General features: G+C 35.0%; 2 protein-coding genes across 4 annotated transcripts in view; both read right to left on the bottom strand.

The window, feature by feature from the left end:
- LOC128674657 (integrin alpha-PS1-like) overlaps positions 1–14,782 on the bottom strand; it is a 77,200-nt gene extending 62,418 nt beyond the window's left edge. For both annotated transcript variants that reach the window (XM_053753385.2, XM_053753386.2), the window contains exon 1: positions 14,440–14,782. In XM_053753385.2, coding sequence (XP_053609360.1) covers positions 14,440–14,621 — 182 coding nt within the window. In that variant the 5' untranslated portion in view covers positions 14,622–14,782. The remainder of the gene's footprint in view (positions 1–14,439) is intronic.
- An 811-nt stretch (positions 14,783–15,593) lies between these two features.
- On the bottom strand, positions 15,594–24,686 carry LOC128674664 (uncharacterized). 2 transcript variants are annotated; one of them, XM_053753402.1, is made up of 8 exons: positions 24,508–24,686; positions 22,572–22,742; positions 21,666–21,755; positions 19,937–20,137; positions 17,868–18,137; positions 17,370–17,712; positions 16,753–17,009; positions 15,594–16,515 (listed from the first exon to the last, which is right to left on the bottom strand). In XM_053753402.1, the coding sequence occupies exons 2-8, from the start codon at positions 22,719–22,721 to the stop codon at positions 16,183–16,185; spliced, it is 1,644 nt and encodes a 547-aa protein (XP_053609377.1). In that variant the 5' UTR covers positions 22,722–22,742; positions 24,508–24,686; the 3' UTR covers positions 15,594–16,182. The 2 variants fall into 2 exon arrangements, with proteins under 2 accessions (XP_053609377.1, XP_053609378.1); XM_053753403.2 differs by lacking the exons at positions 21,666–21,755; positions 22,572–22,742; positions 24,508–24,686 and adding an exon at positions 20,211–20,360.
- Between the last annotated feature and the right edge of the window lie 246 nt (positions 24,687–24,932).

Raw genomic sequence — 24,932 nt, 5'->3', positions numbered from 1 at the left:
TGAAAAACCTAGCTCAGAATCCAGACGCTGCCTACAACGGACGACACTGATTGCTGATTCTAAATGGACCTTTAAAAACTGACAACAATTATCTTGTTCGAGCTGTAGTTCTAATGGCGTGGCGCCTAGAGAGGTTCCGCTGTATACGTGGAATAGATTACTGGTCTAATTCTAATATGCCTTCATTTAATACAATAATTTGTACTTTATCTAATGTTAAAGAGTAATAACTTTATATGATGTCGGTTCTAACTTTATCTTACTCATTTATACTAAATTCCGCTTCAAAGCCAAAAATATATTTATTCAAATAGGCAATATTCATAACAAACGTTACAATTTTAGTCAATATACAAAATATTAATTAAATTATGATACTTAAATTTTAATAATATATAAAATTTAAATAAAATATATAAAAAACAAAACAAATCCCTCGCCATTTACAATATAGAGGACTCGAAAAAGAAGAAAAATCGTTCGGTAACTTTGGGTAACAGTTACTAACAGGGAAAAAATTTTAGGTAAATCGAAAGTGAGAGGTTAATAATACTTGTTCGTCAGTTCCGAGAATTAGAATACAAACACTTAGTCCGGTTGCATTTGGAAGCAGGTAGAGAATTCTCAGTTCTCGACGACGCGACAGGTACACGCGGTCTAATCGGATAGAAAAAACTCATAATCATCACATACTGTTCATCAACATCTAAACATAAGTTTTGTGCGTTCTTTTCTGGGTTGGATGGGTTGAATGGACAAATAGATTTTGAATTTAAATAGAATATATTTCATTATGTATTAACAACACTCAACGATCCATACTTTTAACTTAATATGTATAATCTTTACATATTATAAAAATAAGTCTAAGCAAGTGTATGAACACGATAAACTCAAAAAGTACCGGACGGATATTTGTACAATTTTCACTAATAATGTGTATTAATTATAATTTTACTCGAGAGAAGCCGGGACGTGGCGCTACTATTATATATTTTGAATCTCGTATTTTGTTTAAATTTTATAATTACAAATATTAGCATAATTCCGTAACAGTTGGTTATCATGTTGTATACCTATACTTCAAGTCATTCTATTTGCATATTATTTGTGTAGTACCGCATACAAGCAACACAAATAGATTAGTAACTAATCTATCTATTGTCTCGACTTGACTCGTTTCAGTTTCAAAATAGTAGTATTAAAAAAGTTGCTTTAAATAAATTGACTCGTAGTCATATGTAAACTTCAATAACTTCTCATCACAAATAAATCTGACACAATCGTGCATGACTCCATTAAAAGATCCATAAATGCATTACCTCATATAAAAGGTCATTGGATTGAGCACGAGGTACTTAATCCAAGATGAGTCAGAAAGTTTGAAGACCTTGAAGGATAATCCATGGAAGTGTTAATGTTCAATTAACAGGTTTACGAGATAATACATTTTGTGTATAATTTCCATTCTCATTCTCATTTCTATGATAATGTACAACACACTACAGAGGTTGAGGTTCAATAAAGAAGCATTTTTGACTCGTTTGCCATCGACACGCAAAGGAGGAAAAGACTTCAAGAGATTCTGATAAGTCATGTAGACACAGGAAATAGTATTTATTTGAGGCGTTTGGTGCCCCGCGAAATACGACCAGTCAATATCCATACATGTCGTACAAAGGGAGTAAGGGATTTAGGATTTAAAGACTTGGCAGCTAAAGTATTCTCAAAAAGAATATGGCGGTCGTAAATACCACGACTGAATCTTTAAAATTTGAAGATATAGTTATTTTTTGCGGACATCGGGCTTCATTGCAACAGAGCCAAGAATGTACCCAGAATCGCGCTCAAATGAATGAGAAAGAGAGAGGAAATTATATCTGTGTAACATTAAGCATCCAGGAGTGGTAGTAATACAAAGAGCAATTCATACGTGTGCGCGAGTAACAGCCTGTAACGCAACCACGACGTCACCTCGACACGCTTGTCCTGTCCATCCTGATCTGAAGGCCTTATCTACTCACTATGGGGTCCTTGGTCCATGCCTCTTAGCCCTTTATGCCGGCAATACCAAATCGGTAAAGAGTTCAGCAATTTTTTTTCAACATTTTTTTTCAAGGTTTTTCCTTGCGCCTATTAAAAGCTTCCTATGGAAGCTGAGGAAACATAATACTGGAAATTTCGTAGCCACAAGATGTATGTGCTAATGTCTTAAGCTTATTTGTAACTTGAGTCAACTATACTACGCACACTATGAAAAGCCAGAAATACAAGTGGGTCTATCTGTAGAGGTCAATGGGAACATGATACAGAACCGGCTCATGGGACCTACATGCTTTATGTGTGCAATAGCTTTAATTGACTTGATTTAGGAAACAGCCTGGTGGTACACAAGGAAATTGTTCATAGACATTATTTATTGATACCACTAGTTCGCCAGTAAAGTATAAAATCAAAATAGTTTTGTGTTATAACACCAAACTTTTTTTAGGCATGATACAGAAAGAAAAAAATATTATAAAGCGAATCTCTAAGCGCGAATAAATAAAAACTTAACACTGGCCATAAGAAATTTAAATAAAAAGTGATGCTGAAACAAATATTTCCCAGTTTATACTTTGAAAAAAAAACAGCTGCATAATTTAAAAATGGAATCTGGCTAGTCAGCTAAGACAACACTGGCAAGAAAGGTGTGAAAAGAATTATCTTAGTCGTCAAGGAACAAAGCATGATTGGAAAGCAAAAACCATAGACGATATAATCGGTGCAGATTAATCTCAGTTATATAACTAGTGTGTAGGCGCGGGCTCAAGTACTGTTAGGTACTAACGGGTTCGCTTCGAATCCGACACCACCTGAACTTGATCGACTTCATCGGCAGTCCACATCCTGATATATTGTAAAAAGATGGTTTACATAAACGAATCGACATTTTTTAAAATAAATCACATTTAGCTGTTCAACGAGGAATCATAAGGGTTTTGTAAAAAATACAGAATAAAAAGTATTAAGCGAGTTGTATCTGCTATGCCCGATTCCAATTTTTACTTACGTGTAACAAATTTTAATGAAATTTGTTCTGTACATTTTACATAATTATTGGCGATTGAAAAACAAACATAGTGACATTAAAATTTTTAGCAAGTACCTAGTAAAAATAGATGCGTGGACAGTGGTAACATTTATACCTTGCTTCCGTACAAGACAACGTACAGGGGGGTCTAATGTATTTCCCCTTTTTGATTTAATTGGTAGTATGACCTAAGTTGGTCCTAACCGTATAAAGTTCATTAAATTTTAACACCCACAAACTATTCCATGTCCACAGATCATAAACACCAGTTAAAAATAATATATTTTATAAAATTGTCTGTTCCTATTTGATATGACGTAAAACATACCCAAGAAAAATCCGTCACAAATTAAATAATGTAATAAATAAACTTGACTTCATTATAAAATATATTTAAAAAATAACAATTTGTAACACCAACTCTACTCAAAGTAAAAATAAAACTCGTTATCATATCATTGAAAACATTCGAAAACGCGCATGGTCGTGATAAGGCAGTCCAAATCAACGAAATGCGACCGATGACATTCCCGGACACACCTACGTGTGCTTTACGTGATTTATCTCGGTAAATATGCTTATCGAGCTTTGGTATTGAACTTTCTAAAGCAGCATTTTATTTCGAATCGGTCAAGTTTACTCTATAACGTTGTTGTTTTAATTTACGAGTCAAAATAATGCTATACGTAAATCTGGGATAAAATGTTCGTATATCACAATAGAAAAGATAAAGACCTTTGGGAGACAGAAGAGGAAGCCTTAGCTCAGCAGTGGGACACATAGTACAGGCTACAAAATAAAAGTGATTTCAAAGAAAGTAATTTTTGAGAGAGATTGATTTGTATCAATACCAATGGCATCAAACTAATAATTATACTATAATTTCACGACTCCTTTTAAAAAACATTTATGCGCTATTTATAATTGCTGGATTAACTTACCTACTATTAAGTTTTTATAGACCATTTTGAAAATAGAACTCTACCTACCTTTATTTATTTATCTACGGTACACTGACAGCTTACGAATTGAAAAAAAAAGTACTACAGTTTGGGAACAGATCAAAATTTCAAATTAAACCAAACGGAAAAGTAGACCGATCGTTCCGGAGGGAAATGATCAACATTTTCACATTTTACTAACAAGTGTTTATTTTTCAAAATTGCCAACAATATTAGAATATTCCATCCCAACAATCCGTGGCCTGTAACGAGCACAATAATCCCATTCAGAACACTAACTAGTCGCATTGAGGGGATCCTGCCGCGGGCCATATTTACCATAACAAGGAATACAATGGTCACTGCTGGAAACCCACGTATTATACCATAGCATCCCTTTGTAGCAGCTAACTTGTGTCTGAGCATACCACTAACTGGTATGTACTAGAATAATAAATGGCAGTTTACGTATCTTGATTGCAACATAGTAACAAAATCTTAAAAGAAAACAGATAAGTGGTTTAAAAGATAGCGTAAAATTTAAATATACATGAAAGCAACGTTACTTATTTTGATGATTTAGTTAATAGCATAGAACGTGTATAAATAACATAAATTAAGTACAGCTATTTAAGAAGACTGATATTTTAAAAACAGCATTTAACCTTCATTATATAAATTAATTCGTCAATTACACTGAACTATATTCCTAACATTACCTTATATCTCGATTGTGAATTAAAAATGGGTCCACAAGAGATCTTAATATTAAACACGAAATATTTCGCAAAAGAAATCCAAAGAAGTTAGTGAAAGTGGTCAATGTCGTCCGGTCCTGCCATAGTTGGTAAAGCTGCGCAGACGTCCAATTAGAGGGAATGCGCCCTCGGGCTCCGACGCTCCACAGGGAGTTGCAATTTATACTGCCCCACGCTCACTTTATGACCACTGACAGAATGTCCTTTCGAAGATCGGATTGGGTGTTCCATCACGGAATGTAGCAAACGTTGTGACAGACATGAAGGAATTCGCCGATAGCTTTGCTATACTTGGGAAATTCCAGCTTCAATTTAAACTGATCTGGTATTACGAAACTGAGAATCACATAACAAAATGAATGTATTGATATTACACATTACTTTACCATCAAAAATCAATCTCATATATGTACCAGTTACACTCTGCGCAATAACTTTATCAATGACACTGATTAAATCAGGAAGCAAGACATACATTTCAAATAAAACGGTATAAAGCCATCACCGATGCTGCCCAAATCATAAAGCAGAATGCTCTCCCAGAGATTAAACTCAAGAATCTGGTTTGAGATCCGCCTGTATGCTCGTCGCCTTAAAAGGCAGCCGTCGACAATAGCCTGGGAACTCAGCTCATTTGAGGAGAAATATTATGTCTTGTCGGTGCTCGCTAAATCGCTTTTTAAATGGAATTGTGCACAGACGTGTCGTGAACAAATATGAGGCGTGGATGAGCTGCGTTTATTGATGTCACCGATCTGTTCATTACGGCGTGGCTGGAATAACATGCTTAGATGTCGTTACATCGACTAAAATTCTTGCAATCTTTTCTATCGAGTCTGTTGCTAGATTTGTCCATACCCTGGTGCAAGAGTTTATGAACCACCTGATACCATAACTATACCAACAAAATCTTTCCCAGATGTATTCGGATTCCATTTTGTAATATTAGTTAATAGGATACCCATTTCTTTGTGTGATCTGTAAATTTGGTCACGTCTAGTGATCTGCGAAAGCTGTTAATACGTCCACATTCCAAGAGATATTGGGCGTAGCGCGTAGTCACGATAGAAACACACAGGTCTAGAGCGAGTCTGAATGCGTGTAGAGTGTCAAGATAATTTGTTCAGAAGAACAAATAAAAAAACTTGGTAACACGAGCAAAATGAAACTTTTTCCATTGAAATCTTGAAAGCGATATTTGAAATCTTTTATTTATGCTACTTACGTGACATAATGTTTCCCCTATTCCCTTTGGAACCAACCCAGCGTCAATACACGATCGTGATGACTTTGCCTTTTGTTTTAACCTTTTAACATTTTTTTCTCTAGTAACAGAACATCAATTAGGCAACTTGATGTACAAATCTAGCTGGCGCCAACCTCACGGAGAAATGTAATTTCACTATCACCGCCTTGCGTCACGTGTCTCACCTTGAGTCATGAATAAACAAGGGAGGGAGTCATATCATATCTGCAGGATTATCACTATTTATCTGAAAGATAAGGATAAATTAAAGAAACCAACAGTCGACGTATCACTGTTGGTTACAGTTACTTCGATTATGATTAGTTTAGCTGGGTTTTTGCATTTTGTCTTTTGGATCACTAAACCAATATATTATAATATATACACAAACTAACTTGAGAAATAAATCTACCTATGGGTATGGTTAGCGAATAATGTAATAGCGCAAAAAATTACAATCAATCTCTATTTGTACTTTCAAGGCGGTGCAATAAAAACCATTTTATCCCCAGCTAAACAGAAAATACAGATAAGAAAGAGCAAACCACATGACCTTGCGCTAACGAAGGCTGCAATACAAAATACACGGCTGCCAACAAAAAGAAATAAAACCCAGCGAGTAAAGACCTGCCACAAAAAATAAAAGAAACAGACCGTGGAATGGCGCGGTCGGATCGCGCCAGCTCAGAGCGCAACGCGATCGGGTACTCGTGAACAAACATGTACTCATTACACTGAAATTATCATTGGAATTGTTCTATTTATTATTCTATGCGATGAAGACAATATTATATCATCATTAATGTTTCAATCAGGACAGAATATAGTGAACTCTTTCAAATATTCTACTGGGACAGATAATAAGACAATGTCACGAAATTTTAGGGCTTTTGATAATGATATGATCAAACTGACCTCGGAATTTTATGACAAGGCGTACACGTGACGTCAAAACATTTAAGCAATGACACTGTTGACACTGATAAATGTTGTTACCTTTTGTTATACCTATACAGAAAATTCCAGATATGGCGACGCAATCATCTTATAACATTTCTTTAAAAAGTACTATTAAATAAATGAATGAAAAGGATAAAAATATAGTAGACATAATGAGAATCCTGGTAGATAAAGGGTTGCACAACGGATATCTTCCATATCATAGGACAGATGTATGCGAATTGGGTTACAATGATAACATTATCGAACACTGCTCCAATCTCGGCCCGATTGATGGCATACATATATGTTATTTGGATGGTTAGCGTCAGAGATTTGAATAATGTATGAATGCAAAGTATCTAACCTAAAGAGGTGTGAGAAAATAAGATGAACTAAATGCAGGCGTATTATTTTCGGAGCAATATTTACCATATTAAGGTAAATTATGTGCATCGCAAGATGTCACGAAATATATCATAATATTAAAAACGTAACGTAACGATCTGCGCGTTAGATCTGTAAACACTGTTTACAGATCTAACGCGTAGAGTTATCTTTATTGGCATAATTACATATGTAAATGATTAATATTGCAATGAAATGATTGGAGGGGCCAAGCCGGGTCAAGGATCAGCAAAACAGATAATTTCTAACTCTACTGGAATTACATTATAATAAAACTGTCAACGCATTTTACAATTTTTTAGTAATACCGTATCCGAAAGGGATGATAATGTGCCGTATAATCTACATTACTACCTATACACCTGTTTCATTTTAGAAATATTTAACTTTTATAAAAATAGACATACATACGTGTGACAGACATATGTACTTGAAATGTATGCTTATTGGGGTCGTGATAATGTTAACTCGCTGTGTGTGCAAAAGCGTACCACCATATTGAATGTTGGACACTTTGATGGAAGACTAATGCAAATTAGTTTAATCAATACGAGTCGTATGGCATGTAAATGCGTTATAATTATGGAGTGTGCTAGAGAATAAATATATGATTATCATATAAAATATAATATTGGTGGAAGTATAAAGCAGTGATCCTAGAGCTAAACAGATGAAATAATATTAGTCCTTAATATATGAACCATGCAATATTTTTTTGTCACTAGTAGATAATTTAGGTAATTATAATGCCAGGATAAGAGTAATTTAACTGATGTATCTCTCTATTGCATCAACAACTTTGTTCTAAATATCTCATTTTCGATACTAGATGTCCTGAGACAGAGATTCAATTAGTACTGACGAGGTTATCAATAGTTCGCCGAAAGCTAGCTCTAGTAAACAACCAAGTCTTGTGTCAGACAGATATTTGACGATATTTATTTCACTAAAATATTCACAAATTCCAATATGCGCGTTTTAGGCGGCTTTACCCTATAATGGGTTCAATATTTTATTCTTATGGGTGTTTTGATTTGAATGTTACTGTTGTTGATCGCTGATGGTTTAACATACCAAGAGTTATGGAATATGGCAGGGTTGCTACAAATATCAGGCTATTCGTAAAACACCACGACCCTTAGGTAAGTCGTGGAGTTTTACGAATAGCCTGGAGAAAATATTTATATTTTTACTTACTGACAGAATAATTATGTCTTAATTCTGATTTTTTGCATACAGCGAAAATGTATCTTCATTTTCTGATCAGAAAATATGTTCCTAACGCATTCTGGAAAAAATAATTACCTAAAAATTAAGTACCTAGTTTCCTCAAATCAATTTCATCTACATAGCACATTATAAAAAATATTTTATATTATTTTAATTATTAAATAGTTTCGTGCCAGCCCTGGAGGGCAGTTGAATCCAGCTGCGCCTACGCAGCCCGTGGGCGGACACAGAATCACTGCCTTCGACTTGAACCACTACATCCAGATCTCATAACATTTCACCACATTGCTAAACACACCTTTATATTCTATGACCTGTGCTATATAAGATTTAAGTGTCTGTTTCTCACAGCACAACATGATTTATAGATAAGGGTTCATTTTCAGATCACTGAGTTGACTGAGTACCTGACTCAGTGGAATTTTCCCCATTAGAAATCCTGCATAACATGACTTGCCGTGCATTTTATGTTCCTAATTAAAGCTCATCAGCAAAACTAGTTACGGGATAGGTAATAAAATTCGTATTTATATTAGTAGAACATATTGCTTTGCTAACGGCGCAGATTTAATTTACACAAACGTTATCCTAGAATTCCGAGATACCTTTAGAATTAAATTCCAAACACAAAATCTGAAAAACACATACAGAAATCAGTCTATTCTATCTCCAGACAACCTGGAGTAGACACTTGGCAAAAATATACGGCGTTACCCGAACAAAATATAGTGGGAGAAGGGACGAAGTAGAAGAATATGGAATTATATGCAACACCATATTAAAATGTGAACAGCCTTTTAAACCTCATCAAACCACCGTTACGAAGCCCAAAACTTAAATTGCTTTCACGATGACTGGCCACAGAGCGTCGCTTAACTTCAATTGTCACAATTCTCATTTACATACGAAAACCCATACTAAAATAACTCGTCAAGTATTTTAAGAGTCTTTTCTCTAATGATACGTTCTTTAAAGAAACTTTTGAGTAGCTTGAATTGGTAAAAAATTTAAACATAAATTAACACTAGATATTATCAAATTTGATTTAATTTTTATGCGAAATATGAATGGATGATGCCCGTTTTTTTTATTTGTACTGTCATATTAATTTTTAAATACAATACAAATCACAAAACTTAATGCAAAATTAGCATAGAAATTTAAATAAATAGAGTATAGTTAAGTTAGTATTAAAATAATTAATTTAAAGTTACCAATATATTTTATGTTCCAGTTATCAAAATCTGAATCTAATTATTATCACGGATACGTATCTATTTCGCACAATACAAAGATATAAACTAACCAAGTATCACGTATTCGATTATGTTCCGCTGTGTGCGCAGGCGCAGCCATACAAAACGTTGCAATTTAGTTGGTCAATATGGAATGCCAATGCGCGCTGGAAGCTTGGCAGTTCATTTACAATACATTTGATTTAGTACCGAATCTTATATGAAATATGTTCGTTATTCTGTACAGACTGGCACAGAAATATATCTAGTGTATATAATATTGTCTACAATAATTACATACGAGTATTGTTTAACGCAAGTAAAAATTATGTTTAGCTTTTATTATATTCCCTTCATAATATTTACTGTGAACCAAAACTCATTTAGTAGGCTTTACTCAATATATATCCCCATTTTACCCAGAGAAATATGCAATCAGTCCAAAATATCCTTAAAATGTTCAGTGTCGTTATTTCTTTTTTGGTTTATAAATTAAATGGTACAAAATTCTGTTCCCATGAACAAAGGCGCTAAATATAGCAACTGTGTAACAAGTGTGTTTTTGTCTATTTATTGCCGTTCTCACAAACTGTTTGGACAGACAGAGCAGCCGATTTTTATGGTGAATGGACTGGCCGGTATTCTTTTATTAAGATAAAGAAGAAATGGTACTGAAACTGGGCCCAGTGACCAAAAAGTATGAGAGTGATTTTCGAAATCAGACGAAGATGACGACCTTGTTGGACCGTACAAGAGAATAAAATGTTCAAAAAGAGCATAATTATGTCATTTATATTTGTTCTTCTTTTCGACTGATTACCATCTACTTTGTCTAACAATCTTCCACCTTACCATTATTTTATAAATAGCATCTATAAAACAAATCTCAAGCATGGCTGATAATTGGAACATCTAGTGGCACACGTCAAGAGTTCCAGCCATTAGGTCAACGATTACATGGACATACTTACACAAACATTTTAGTTAAATCAATTTAAGTTGTTTTGTAGATTAACATGTGAAACGCATTATCTTTTTAGACACATAATTAGAATTGATGACATTTTTATATCGTTTCATTACGAATAAACTAAAATATGCAGAAATGTCTATTATTTTATTTATTTCTCTATTCGATTGTTGTATTTCACCTGGCCCTAGCTATATATTTTAATACTGTAATCTATAATTAAAATTCCATTCATGTTTGTGTATCACTGAATTTGTCCTAGATAACATTAAGTTTACTAAAACGGACTTCAAACAAGCCTCTAATAATATTCATAGCACTTTAAAATATTCATTTCCGATACAATGAATATTTATTACGAGCGATTAGTTCAGTGAATTCAATTGAAGTAACGAGCTTAACGTAAACAACCCGCTTCATGGAAAGCACCCCACTGTGCATGACGTGTGAACACTTTATTTGGTGAGAATGAGAATTGTTTGGGGACGACCCTAAACCTAAATACGACCATTAAAACTTTACCTTCACAACATCGAAAACTTTTATATCAAGTCAGAAAATATTTCTGAAGCAAACATGTAATAAAATTTTACACACATTGCTCCCAAAACGTCACAAAAATGATAATGTACCTATGTTACGAAATGTGGAGAAACTGTGAGAAAACATCTCTATTTGTAGGCAAGCTCCAAGTTTCGTATAACACCCACATGCCGTTCTATGTTTAGCTATAACCAGACCATCGGCTTTTTATATTGTGATTGAAAAAGTTAAATAGTTTGTTTGATTTGGGAGTCATTTGAATACGCATCGTTTTTTATTTACTCTCCACATGTCTATCATATAAGCGTCTCCACCCGGTTGCTTCCTCCATAGAACGATGGAGCCCAACTACATATGCGCGAAATTGCGATCGATCGAAACCACTAGAGAAAATTCTAGTCCCTTTGTTTATAGTCTTTATCACCATGTCATGGATATTCTTGTGCTGCTTGTTAGGTTGGTAATCTATACATCAGTCAGCCATTGCTATTAAATGGAGACAAATATCGCGAGCGCTTCGAAAAGTATTCTCTTACTTCAGCACCATTGAAGATGTTGAGAGTAGTTACCTACCTATATAGAAATAATTAAAATTATAACTTTTTAAAAATATTCATCCCACTTCTGATAGATTGGTATTAGGGCGACAATTAAATTTTGCTCTCTCTTACCTAGAGCATCGACCTATAACATAGTAAGTATAGTATACCGGTTGTACTTGTAGATTTACCGGTGGCTCCAGCTAGTAACGAAGCTATCGCCTCCTTATCGGAACTTTCCGTGCCCTAGTATTTACACAAACTAACATTATTTACACTTTTCTGATCTGAAACGGCAGAAAGTCCCTACAAAACTGGTGTCCTATTTATATCAACGGAAATAACAATGAAATTTGGGGCAATGTAGCTCATATGGCAAATTAGGGTCAAAAAATATAACAGGTCATGGCTACTTTATTGTTATAAGGAAGTGCATAAAATGCAATAATATACAAAAGGAAATAATTTGAGAACGTCAAATTTTTTAACAATACTAAATTTAAGATATCTAAGTAGGAATAAATACCAGTTTCTATAATCATACAATAATGTGTGGCCAACCAGACATAACGTTGGATAGAATCCAGTTTCATGTTACAAACATTAGTCCAGGCACTGAAATGAATCTAGGAAGTTTTGTAGACTGTGAGTCACATTTCAACGCGAGCGCAGTGTCCCTGTCAACAGTTAATCTTTCAGAGCCGACTGAGAGAAACCATTTGAAGATGAAAATTATCTTTTAAGTCAAACACATTACATGTTACGAAATATTGTACAAAAATAGAAAGATAGTATGGAAACAAAAATGCTTTAAAAATCTGATTAAAAAATTGATAACGTAAAAGTGAAAAGGATAATTCGTAAGTATGGTCTCGTTACTAATATATATTTTTTAATCTCCAAAATTTTTTTCACGTCCATCGTGTCTATAACTATGTCAATAGTAACCGGATCAACAGGTTCAAAATTATTTTCTCATTGTTATAATGTATTTTTTATCCTACCCAAAGCGATAAAATTTGAACTGTTTCAATCTGCCTTAGGGCTAAAATGAAAATTAATTTTAAAATATTCATTGTAATTGCGTGAGTTGCCAAAACTACAGTGCAATGCACCTTCGCTGAATCTCGGCAGGTCGGATTCCTGGCGCCACCTCAGCATCATACCAATCCCTATATATATCGGAATTCCGTAGATCGAAAGATTTGATAGAACTGTATTATTTTTCTAGCCATGCAAGTTATACATAATCTTAAATAGGTAAAAAAAACTACTGGATGGAACTGGATGCCATAGCGGATGGTCTAACTTAAAATCTGGTGTAGGTTTCATCCCGATACGCTTATAATTCGATATATTGAATAATATGTTATACCTATAGATATTGCCATATCTGGCACTTCTGGCAGTTTTAATGGAGCATCAATGTGCTACTGTTGCTGTCGTTTTTGCCTATTCATAAAATACTTCGCAAATTCCTTCCACAATTTATTCTACACGATAAGACGCTAGATACGAAGAATTTATGTTATAGATTTATATTCAACATTGTCGTAACAATAAAAAGGAGTTTAGTAAGTCATTTTGGATTTTAGTGCTTATTGCATGTTTAATGGATTTAAGTACTTGGTATATAGGCTTTCATTATACAGGATCATGATCAGGTCTTAACCTTCTGTTGAACAAGACATGAGAGGCGTAAAAACCGGATCAACAGGTTCAAAATTATTTTCTCATTGTTAAAATGTATTTTTTATCCTACCCAAAGCGATAAAATTTGAACTGTTTCAATCTGCCTTAGGGCTAAAATGATCAACGTGCATGCCTCTTCAGGTAGAGCACGTGGTACCTGCACATATAGTACTTACGAATCGAATTTTCAGTCTTCAATATAGCTACTGTTGTTGAGCATGATAATTAAGTTTCAAAATCTCATTTGCGGTATCTTTGACACAGAAGAAAAATAAAAGGAATTTCATTTTATAAATACTGCAACAAACTTTTGCCTATATTCAGCATTAACTATTCATGTAGTTATTATAAGTACCTACTTACCTGCTTTTTATTTAACTCTTGTTGTCGTCACAGGTAGTAAGGACCTCATCCTGTCAAAAGCATTTTACGACCTTTTTATGCTATTGTCTAGTTAAAGGTGGCTCATTTGTTGCTGATAAAGAACCAATAGTTAGGTACATTTTCCCTCCTACTGAAGTGCTTAACCGACCAAGAATTTTATAACCACATATCATCCTGAAGACAGCATGAGATTAATGTTGTAGACGTGCAATAAATAGCACAGCTCATTTCAAAACTTTATAGCATAAACAAGTCTTGAATTTGTTATTTAAAACTCGGGCCACGCTCGAATAACACAATAGCACTTTCTGATAAGCGTAGCACATTTACGATAATTTTGATATCATACCAATAAAGCATTCTTGCAAAGCAACATTATTATAACAGATAAATACTTGGTTCCAAATCCAAACCATATGGGTAACGACCTCCGCATATATGACATCATATTGTACTTTTAAGATGAAATTAAGAAACTTACCAGCTAGTATTAGTTCCATCGCTGTTAAACGTGAGATGTTCAGCGACGGAAAATCCAAAGTAAGAGCCTGAGGCTCCAAACTTTATCACTGGAATCCTCGGTTCTAGATTGAAACTGGTAGCACTAAATAAAAAACACCAAAATAATAATAAAACACCAGCGCACCCGGCTTGGACAGCCATCGTATTCACCGTTCGTTGAGTTGTCGTAATAATTATCGTAATATCGCATCTATGCACGCTATGTCCGAGTTATTAATTGGTACATCGCGATTTTCGAAGTAATACCACGCTGCGGCAGCAACGCCTACACGACCAACGCGTTCGCCGGTCGACGGTCGAGTAGTTCGCTCCAACTTTTTTTTAAACCATGCTGTATAAACGTTCGCTATTCGCATCGCTTTTCCGCTAGATCTTGTGGAATGGGTTGGTAATAATATGCTTAAGGTGAATTTTAAAAAAATTAAATTATAACGTTTTTAAGAAAATATTATAATTTTATGAAGTAGCTTTAGCACTTTCAGGAGAATATAATAACTAAAATAGAAAACTCTTTGTAATGCCATCTGTACAGCAAAATGTTGAATATGTAAGGCGCTTGTGATGCCATCTATATAAATGCTCTTACTATTAATAAATATAAAGTAATGCCGACTACACACTATCGTAAAACTCAGATAGATGCCGCCGTCTGTCCCCAGGCTTCAATCGTCTAATTCGAAATTTCACCAAAAATTGATCATCAGGTATGTTTATCATAAATTACAAAAACTTACCTTTCTGAGCTGTTTTGAACGTCACGAAAAAAATATGAGTGACTGACGTATTTCTAGTGGAACTTGTGGGCCCGTATATCATGGCATGAGTTTAGGTACCTACTTCTCTTAGCTCAAATAAGTACGCTCACGTAAAATTATAATTTGCTTTTAGGCGTTTCACGTTCTATGTATGCGTTTTCTATGCGAGTAGTCTTTCCACTAGTCTTTTTCCAGTTTCTGCAGGTAGTCAGCAAGTAAAGTAGTTATCTTGCGCGGACCTCCTGGCAAAGACAAGGCAGACAAGATGATTTAAGCTCGTTTCGCCCAGGAAATTTCCAAATTTCTTAAAAAGTCTGAAAAGTGAACATTAGTAATACAAAGGAAGCAGGAAACAACGTTTTCATAATTTATTTCTTTATTAAAATATAATATTCGAGACAAAATAGGAGAATATTATTATCGAAAAAGAATACAATTTTAAAAAGTCATATTCAAAATAATTCACAATTAATAGTCTTTTACTGCTCTCTCTCCAAGAGCAACTATAAACAATAGTAACATACATCAATTAAATAATGTAATAATTTTAAAAATACTGACAATAATAATAAATAAACTAATTTAAACGCTGCTGTAATGAATTTACAGATAGTATTGCAATTACTTGATGACATTTCAATGATATTCTTGATGTTGTTGGCAAACTAACTACATGTTCGCTTTATACACTGGTGATATTCGATCTCTCGATAACAGATATCGATATCGAGAGTAATAGCCGTGACGACTCTACAACCGAATCGCATGTTCCTACTGTGCGCACGGCACTGGGATCAAAATATCCCTCGGTTGCAAACTCTTGACCAAATCGATTGGAATTTGACGGAGCCCATGTCGCGCCAGGTGAATTTTGTAGCGTTGCAACACTTCTCCGCGGGCCAGACTGCCGCCAGTGTTGCAACACCATTCGAGCCTCAAAGCGACGTTTAGGGAAGAGGATGGAAAGTCAGCTCGGTCTGTGAGTGGGCGAACAACAGGTTCAACTGAGAGTCTAATCCCACGTTGAACACCTTCACCAGTTTTGCGACTGAGCTGTCTGGTTCCTTTCGGACGAGCGCCACTCCTGACACTTTCATGAGGTGAACTTCCGAGTCAACGGTGCCGCCACCGGTGGTGGCCAGTTTGACGTGGCACGTAACGTCCACGTGCACATATTTCTCCACGGCTTGCCCGCGTTTCCCTGGCACGTCGACGAACACCGTTTTCTCCTCTACTTGCGGCAGATCAGCTCTGAATACACTGGCTTCTCCCAGAAGACCCTGTAAAAAAGATTATAAATATCAGAGTCGTACGTAACAAACAATGTCTAATGCCAAGGTTAGACATTACGAGTTCTGGCTTAAAGCCAAAGTAAATGCAACTAGAAATTGTCCTTGTGCCAAAATACTAAGCAACTTAGCATTCATGGTTAGTCAACAAAAGTGCGACTGTAACGGTGACTTGTAGCGATCTAAAATTAACTTGGCATATGGCCATAAACAACTCAAATAACTTACCCCGTTGCCTGTGATGGAGAATTTCATCCCGGGGTGGATAGCGCGTGTTTCCATCCCGATGCCTTCTGGATGGGAGTCGGACCAGAAATAGTTCTCTGGAGAGTTGAGGCTGTCGGACTTGAAGGTGATACGCTTGCCGTAGCCCATGCCGACAGACTGCAGCAGCAGGCTGCGACCTCCAAACAGGTGTCGGCGGCTACCCGCCGGCCGCACGCGGTATTGGAAGCCAGGCACGACTCGTGGATCCACGTATGTTCCTAATCACAAAAAATATACAAGTTTATTTTTGTTGTTTGAAAATTTTGGACTTGTCAAATGCCTAATTATATTTTAACAAAACTTTAAATTTTAGATGACAAGTAATTACATAAATTAGATTAATAAGATTAGGTAAAAGCAATAGGTAACTATTGCTTTCCAAAACACTGGAAAAATAACGTTGTATATACAACGTTATGAGTATCTTTTATTTCAAAATGTAAGCAACAACTTACACTTTTCCAGTGTTTTGGAAAGCAATAGTTTCACAAGGTTTGTTCATCGTTGAATCAACCTTAGTTACTAAGATACTCTGAACAATGACCTCAAAAGGCGAAAAACCCAAACAATATAATTACCTATAACAGGGATTTCATATTTTTCAAGACCAACAACGCAGTATTGGCACGGAATGTCTTTGATATCACTTCCATTGACGGTGATCCTCCTGGACGAGGATTCAATGCCTGGCTTTAATTCATACCCCTTCTTCAGTTGCTTGATTCCTATAGCGACGTTGAGCACTCTCTCCACTACGGCTTTACCTCGGCCCTTCTTCAAGATGGCCACTCCAGTGACCGGCACCAGTTTTGTGGCGCCGTCGTTCTCATACCATTCCACTTTGCACAAAGTATTTAACTTCACCTTCTTCACAATCGTGTCATCTTTCAAAATGTTCTGCTCCAGTTCCACTTGATTTTTCTGTAAACAAAAATAAGTATGTATAGGTTTTTAGAGCTCTAAACAGTTTCAGTTCTCAATTTGGTCAAGGCTGCAACGGCTAAATTTGGTTAAAGTTAAATATAGTTATTTATACTATGTCAAGTTACTTTAACTCTAAAATAGATGATTCCTACCTGCTGCTGCACAACTTCCAAGATTCCCTGCGGCTCGTGGTTTGCGTCATAGATTGTGAATTTGTCTCCGACTGACACAGCTTCGATCTCAAACACAAACCCTTCAGGTCTCGAATCTGTCCAGAAGTAGTTCTCATTCTCATTGAGTGTACAGTTGTATGGTTCGAAAGTCATGCGTCGAGCGAACCCACGGCCAATGGACTGCAGAGTCAGGGCCTTCCCGTCAAACAAATATCTTGGCTTCACAGACAGAGGCGCCGCATCTATACCCTGAAATATCAAAAATATGCTCAAACATTTGTCCTTTAAACCACACAAAAAATATAGATTTTCTCTTAAATTGATGATTTTAGTTAATAATTTAATTAGTTACTTCTTCAAGTTTTTAACAATAATTTATAGTTGAAATAACTAGCCAACATTTGAAATTATTGTGAGACAAAATATACAATTATAATGATTGAATTTTTAAAATCTCAAAAGAACAATATTATAATGAGGTAACAACAAAGGTGATCAATGTTATGACTATTTTTTCACGTAGTTCAGGATGAACGGTAGGTATATATAAAAGTTAGTTCCCACAATGAAAGATGTATTTCAGATGATGCTATAAAAAATAATCACATCAAGATCACGTAAGAACATTGATATGATTAAGGCATGTAGCCCTTATGAATGATACTTATGGTTTACCTATTTCGGACATAACAGGTCCCCAGCCAGTATGTCAGTTTCGACCGTCGGGTCACGGGTTTCTTGAGGTAGTTTGTATCAACGCCGCTCGGGGCGAGGTTCTGAAAAACTGGACGATCCACATACCATCGCCTACACGACAACGCACAATGTGCCAACACGCAAGACAACGGTGTTGGTCGTTGATGACTTTTCTCTCTGGAAATTTCAGCAACGGACACCGCTACTCACTATCGCGACTAGTATACAATTCAAAATAATTCCAAACTGCTGAAACCGACTAACAGACGTTTCAGTATTGATTTTGGACACTTTACGTAACCTTTCGAAATTCCGAAAGAAAGGCCAACAACCTGTTTCAAACATTTTATGAGGTTGCCATTACAAATTACATTGTTTCACACTCAATAAGCCTAAGTTATGCAAAATCTTGAATTTTCTATGAAACATAAATTCTAAATTCTATAGGGGTATGATGGACATAACAAAACATGTGTAATATTTTTCGTTTCCTACTTCGAAATGTGTAATGGCCTACACACATGACAACCTCATCTATTGTGCTATGGTAGTTTGGAAATCGAAGTCCTACTTAAATTTATTTTACCTTTTACTATATTTTCAATCGCTTGTGTTTATAACATTCAAGGCTTCACGAATAATCTCATTTGAAAATTAAATCAGTTCATCATCAAATAGCACCACAAAATTGTGTTAACACAAAACAGTATCCGTATAGATACCTAGATCGAGAATATTCGTTCAGTCTAAGGACATTCTTGTAAGATATGAAAAAACTCACCATCCTCTTGATTCTGAAAAGGATTTAGACCTTGCAAAAATGTCCGATATGTAACCACAAACGATTTTTGTTTTGTTTCAATTAACTTCAACATTTTCAGTAGTGAACTTTCTATAAATAACGGTAGGCAAAGTCAAAGAAAATTTATATGCAATAAAGAAGAACACAATACTATGTTTAAAACAGGTTGTGGAAAGTCCAATTTGATACCAAATCTGAACGACGTAAATCGTAGCCGTTTCTTTCGCAGTTCAGTTGATAAATTTTGCCCGAAAATTATATGGATCTTCGAAGTTTTTCCTTTGATTCCGGTGATAGAAGCTCCACATTGATGATACAAAAGCGAATTTGATATTTCGATATTTATCAATGATAAGCGACAGTGGCTGTACAAGGATGGCCGTATAGTATAAAACTGATTAAGATTTATAAATGTTAAGAAATGCGGAAGATTGCAACATGTAGTATGCAATTTTCAACACTTCTTTGACAAATACAGCGATTCTGTACAGCCGTGATACCAGTTTGCGACAGTGAGACATTTCAATTATTATTAAATTACTCGTCTCACCTGCATCGGACGGACTTTGTATCGGAAGCCGGTTCGGACGCGAGGGTCGATGTATACGCCGATCACGGGCATTTGGTGCGGCGCCGGCGCAGGCACGCGGTACACAGCGGGGACATCTCCCAGTTTACTCGCATCAAGTAGAACCTCTTTGTCAACCACTCGTTCATCCCAGAAACTTCTGATTGGAATATCATGAGACTCCTGTAAATCAACACCAATTTTCAAACTTTTCTATAAAATATTTAAGACACTTCTTTAAATAACTTGATCTTACTTCTTCAATAATGTCCAAACTAAATATTTCACAGTCACAGTCATCTTCTAGAATTTTAGTGGCAGTCATTTTGTTTGCAAAAGTAAATATCCGATCGACTGACCGATACGAAACAGAATAAAGAAATGTAACCAAAATAAGTGATGTACCTAGTTGGCAATGCCGATGCCATTCATTTTGTTTTCATTCCCCTCGCCAGGAATTATATATAGGAAGTACGAGTTACGTAACAGTACCAAAAAAAATATGAAGAGCTTTCATAAACAATAAATGTTCTACACCTCAAGTAGGTATAATACGTCAATAATGCTTGCTATAAATAAAAATCTGTGTTATTGACTAAATTGATACAATTGGTTTCAATAGTACTCATTACTCTGTTGCGTACATGTCATATCTGTTCGTCGCATCTCCCAGGTCGTTGTTGTTCCAACATAACAAAATTACCTAATTGGTTTGTTGACAACGACAAATTCAAATTCTTAATATTTTCAACATTGAAAGTAAGATACATTCTCACAATACACCTCTTCTCGACGCCAAAAAATACTTTAGCTAAATTTACTGCCCATTTCCAAATAGCATGTGAAGAAACATCGCAAGAAACTTCACCTTCACCAGTATTTGCATACATATTTTTACTCCATACATTTTAGTCAATCCAGAATTTAACATTTTTACTCTGTTGATGCGAACCGTAATCTATTTAGAGTATCTGAGTCAAGAGATCGAAATCCAAGAGGCGCCTACAATATTCTAGAACAACATCGTCTATTTCAAACGGTAATGCTATTGACCTCTAGATGTCGAGAAATGAAACGAAGGAAGCTCAACAAATGTACTTACTATTAGAGAAGACAATCAATTTCCAGACTAATTACGTATTGTTTTTTTATGAAACATCCGCTCAAATATCGTGGTTAAGTAACGGTAGTTGACATTACAACACGTAAAGTCATGCGTTATGCATTATGTTTTCTAAACATTTCTGCAGCAGGTATCGGTGAAAGTGAAAACAAGTTTATAAAACTGCATTTTTCCCTTAGTGTCAGAAGTACTCGTACAATTGATCAACACCAATGATGGTACTACTCACACAATTTTACGTAACTATATTATATTCCCGTGTTTACTCGGTGAAGTACCATTAAAAAAAATTGTTTTATTTTATTTGGGTCAGCAAACGGTTACACTTATAAATTTAATTTTCTTTTTTTTTAATTTAAAATCAGAGTGGTCTAAGATAATATGATCATTATTTTCTCGTAGTCATAGTTTTGTAATATTGGTCCTTATTTACAAAATTATCTTATCACACGCATACACATACCTGTACATAATTAATGAAATTTAATAAATCTGAATACGGTAGGCGCAATTATAGAAACTGTTTTATTTTTTGAGAAAAATATCTATAATCACTGGTAAATATTTTTAGAATAGTTTGATACTCACAGTCAATTCAAATCCAGGAAAAGCATCTTCGCCATCGCTCTCATAGTCGCTGGCAGCAGTCTGGTGAACCTTCGGCGTGGCTTCATTTTTCTACATAAACAAATAACACGAAATCAGAACACCAGTTCGGAATTTCCAACCTAGACTATGACAGACATTGCTATCGTGTAATAACACGATAGCAATGTCTGTCATAGTCTAGGTTTATATATTATTATATAGTCATTATCTTTAGACGACGAAACACGTCATCCTTCTAGGTATATACGAAGAGTAATGAATACTGATCTTGATAAAGAAAATAGGTTACCTACTTTGCAATTACAATTACAAAACAATCCTTGATTTAACTCCTTGTCAATAAGGTCATGTCGACTATAAATCAAAGATATATTCAGTATATTCAAAAATATATTGACATTTTACAATTATAGATATATAACAAAATAATAAAGAATATGTTGCAAAACTATTAAATAAATAAGCAAAGATTTCCGGATACATAGGAATGTAACCATTCGAAGGGCACTTTTTCAACAAGGTTGTTTATTTTTAATATTATTTATATTTCGTTTTATGTAACATCACGATTCACCTTGATCTTTTGCGGAAACTGCGGTTTCATCACAAACCGTTAGTATTACCATGACATACGCTATTTGATATGTTACGATTTTTGTCTCAAACCTAACTTTCTTCTACATATTCATAAGGAATGTCATTTTTTCTTCCACATAAACCTCGCTAGATCTAATCGTTATAAAACCTGTGATCTAAATTTGTGTTGGAAATTATATTTGCCTGACTTGAACTGTTGTTTTTTGTAGTTCTATCAGCGAAATCATCTACTGTAATATTATCTCCATACACGAAGCCGCAAAGTGGTTAGATGCTGTTAATGCTCACCTGGGTGGATAGGGTTTCCTCAACCAGCGCGGGCTCCGAATCCAAAGCCGTGGAAGTCCCGGCCAGACGAGCGCGGGTCAGGTTCCAGAGACGCTGCAGCGCCACGGGAGTCTCCTCAGATTGCATTTCCATGGATGGTCTGGCGAGCATCTTGTTTAGGTTTTGTTAGATCTGTCCAAAGAAAATATGTTTTAGAACTTTATGCAACCATGGGACTTCTTTTTTTGCGATGTGACGAGTTAAGAACCTTGACATGCGAACGACGTTACAAAAAAATACCAACTAAAAAATTTACGAAATATTAATTTCTATTTGAATAATACAGTGTTAATGTTGTGAAATTTTAAGTAGGTAAATAAGTACACTGCTTAACAAATACTTGGTTTAGGTTATGTTACAGAATTTATTTCCTCAATTCGTATTGATAAGTGCACGACGCACGTATTTCATTAATACTTATTGCTTTTTAATACAAATAAAAGTTACTTATTTTAATTATTACTTCTGAAGGTATTACATATTTACAAACTAATAAAAATTTGCATATTTAACCAGTTTGAACTACTTAAATATATGTATAGTAATCCCAATGTATGTACTACACTACTACTTATATCTGACTAGCTGCACCCCGGGGCTTCGCTCCCGTGGAATTTCGGGATAAAAAGTACCCATTCGTTATTCCAGGTTATATTCTACCCATGTACCAAATTTCATAACAATTGTCCAGTAGATTTTACGTGAAACAGTAACAAACATACACACATACGTACATCCTTGCAAACTTTCTCATTTATAATATTAGAAGAAGGACTAGCTTTTACGCGTTGAAAATCTAGACTGTGCCCAATTTAATCAAAATCGGTTCAGCAGTTTTTGAGTGTATTCTTTACAAACAAAAATTACAAATCGTTCACCTTTATGTAATGCATGGATTTAAATTTAAATTTTAACATAAACACAAGGCATAATAGAGATGACGTAAACAAAATGCCTATATTTGATCAACTGAAAGGTGTGGTGTTATTTTCAGGATCGGAAAATTCCACTCATATGTCTTAGTACTTATATGAATTATGTACCTTAGTATTGATGATATTATGTACTAGTTACATATAGGTAGATACTTACTGAAGTTTCAAAATTATATTGTTTTATGTTTTTATTGTATTATTGGTGTGATATGAAATCCCTTGCAATTTTATTGTGAAAATCTAAAGAAAGCAATTCATTGCTATCAAATTCATTAATATGAAATAACAATATTCAATTTCATTAAGTACTATTTCTAATACTACATTTTTTTCATAATTACTATTATTCTATGTATTTTTCATATTGAATGAATGAATGAACAATCAAGTACGCAGGTAAAAATCTCATCGACATAGGACAAAAACTTGTGTTGACCTTTTGTAACAAAAAAGTATCTTTCAAGATTTTGTCAAATTTGCTTCGTATTTACATTTCAATACGTACATTTAATAAGATTAAAGGAGATCTCAAATTATTTGTAAGTAGGTACCGGCATGCGTGTAGATTATATCTGTCTTTTTGTAGATAGACCATAACATACGTTCCACATGATTTGAACCATATTAAAGTGATTGATTTGGTCCTTATAATAGCTGACATTACATTACAAATTATGTACATTAGAAAGAGAAAGCGTAGTCGTCAAACGTCATCGTCGGCCATCTTGCCATGGCCCGTTAGTTAAACCAGTATGATGTTAAGTTTATGTTAATTTCCAATATTGAAAGAGGATATTTGTCGTATTTGCCTCATTGGTTGTCATGATGATCCTTAGACCTACTTTATTATTAATAATATTTTTTTGCTTATGCATTTTTATGTCTCAACTTTCATCATAATATTTTCAAACTCCAGCAATTTCGGGAAAATTCTCTTAAATTTTTACTTTCTTACTACTTACCAAATTATTAAGTTCAAAATTCAAAACAGCTGCTTCTGGCAGGTCAGGTTGTCTCAAACAGCAGGCTTTCACTGATCTTCAATTTAAAACTATTCACAATAGTTGCAGCGAACTTATTCGCACAATTGAAGATTGATCACCGTCGCGTAGCAAGGCTGAAATACCACTGAGGGTTATTTCTCGAATGAGTTATTTTAAATCACCGGCACTCCCCGGTTAAACTGCTAAATCTCGTGTGGAAGAAGAGGATGCTGCTATATACAGAAAAGAGATGGGTACAAGTGCATGCACCCACCGCGTGCTCCACCAGACACTTCACGCACACTTTGACGTGTGTTACGCATGCGTAGAGGCTATCGATGTATGCAGACGTTGACTCGACGTCACAGGCCCGTCCTCTTTTCAGTCCAAAGTCCATGTGAGTG

The sequence above is a fragment of the Plodia interpunctella genome, chromosome 13, assembly GCF_027563975.2.
Source record: "Plodia interpunctella isolate USDA-ARS_2022_Savannah chromosome 13, ilPloInte3.2, whole genome shotgun sequence".
Lineage (NCBI taxonomy): Eukaryota > Metazoa > Arthropoda > Insecta > Lepidoptera > Pyralidae > Plodia > Plodia interpunctella.
The sequence above is the reverse complement of the archived record's forward strand: the minus strand, read 5'-3'. Positions and strand labels throughout refer to the sequence as shown.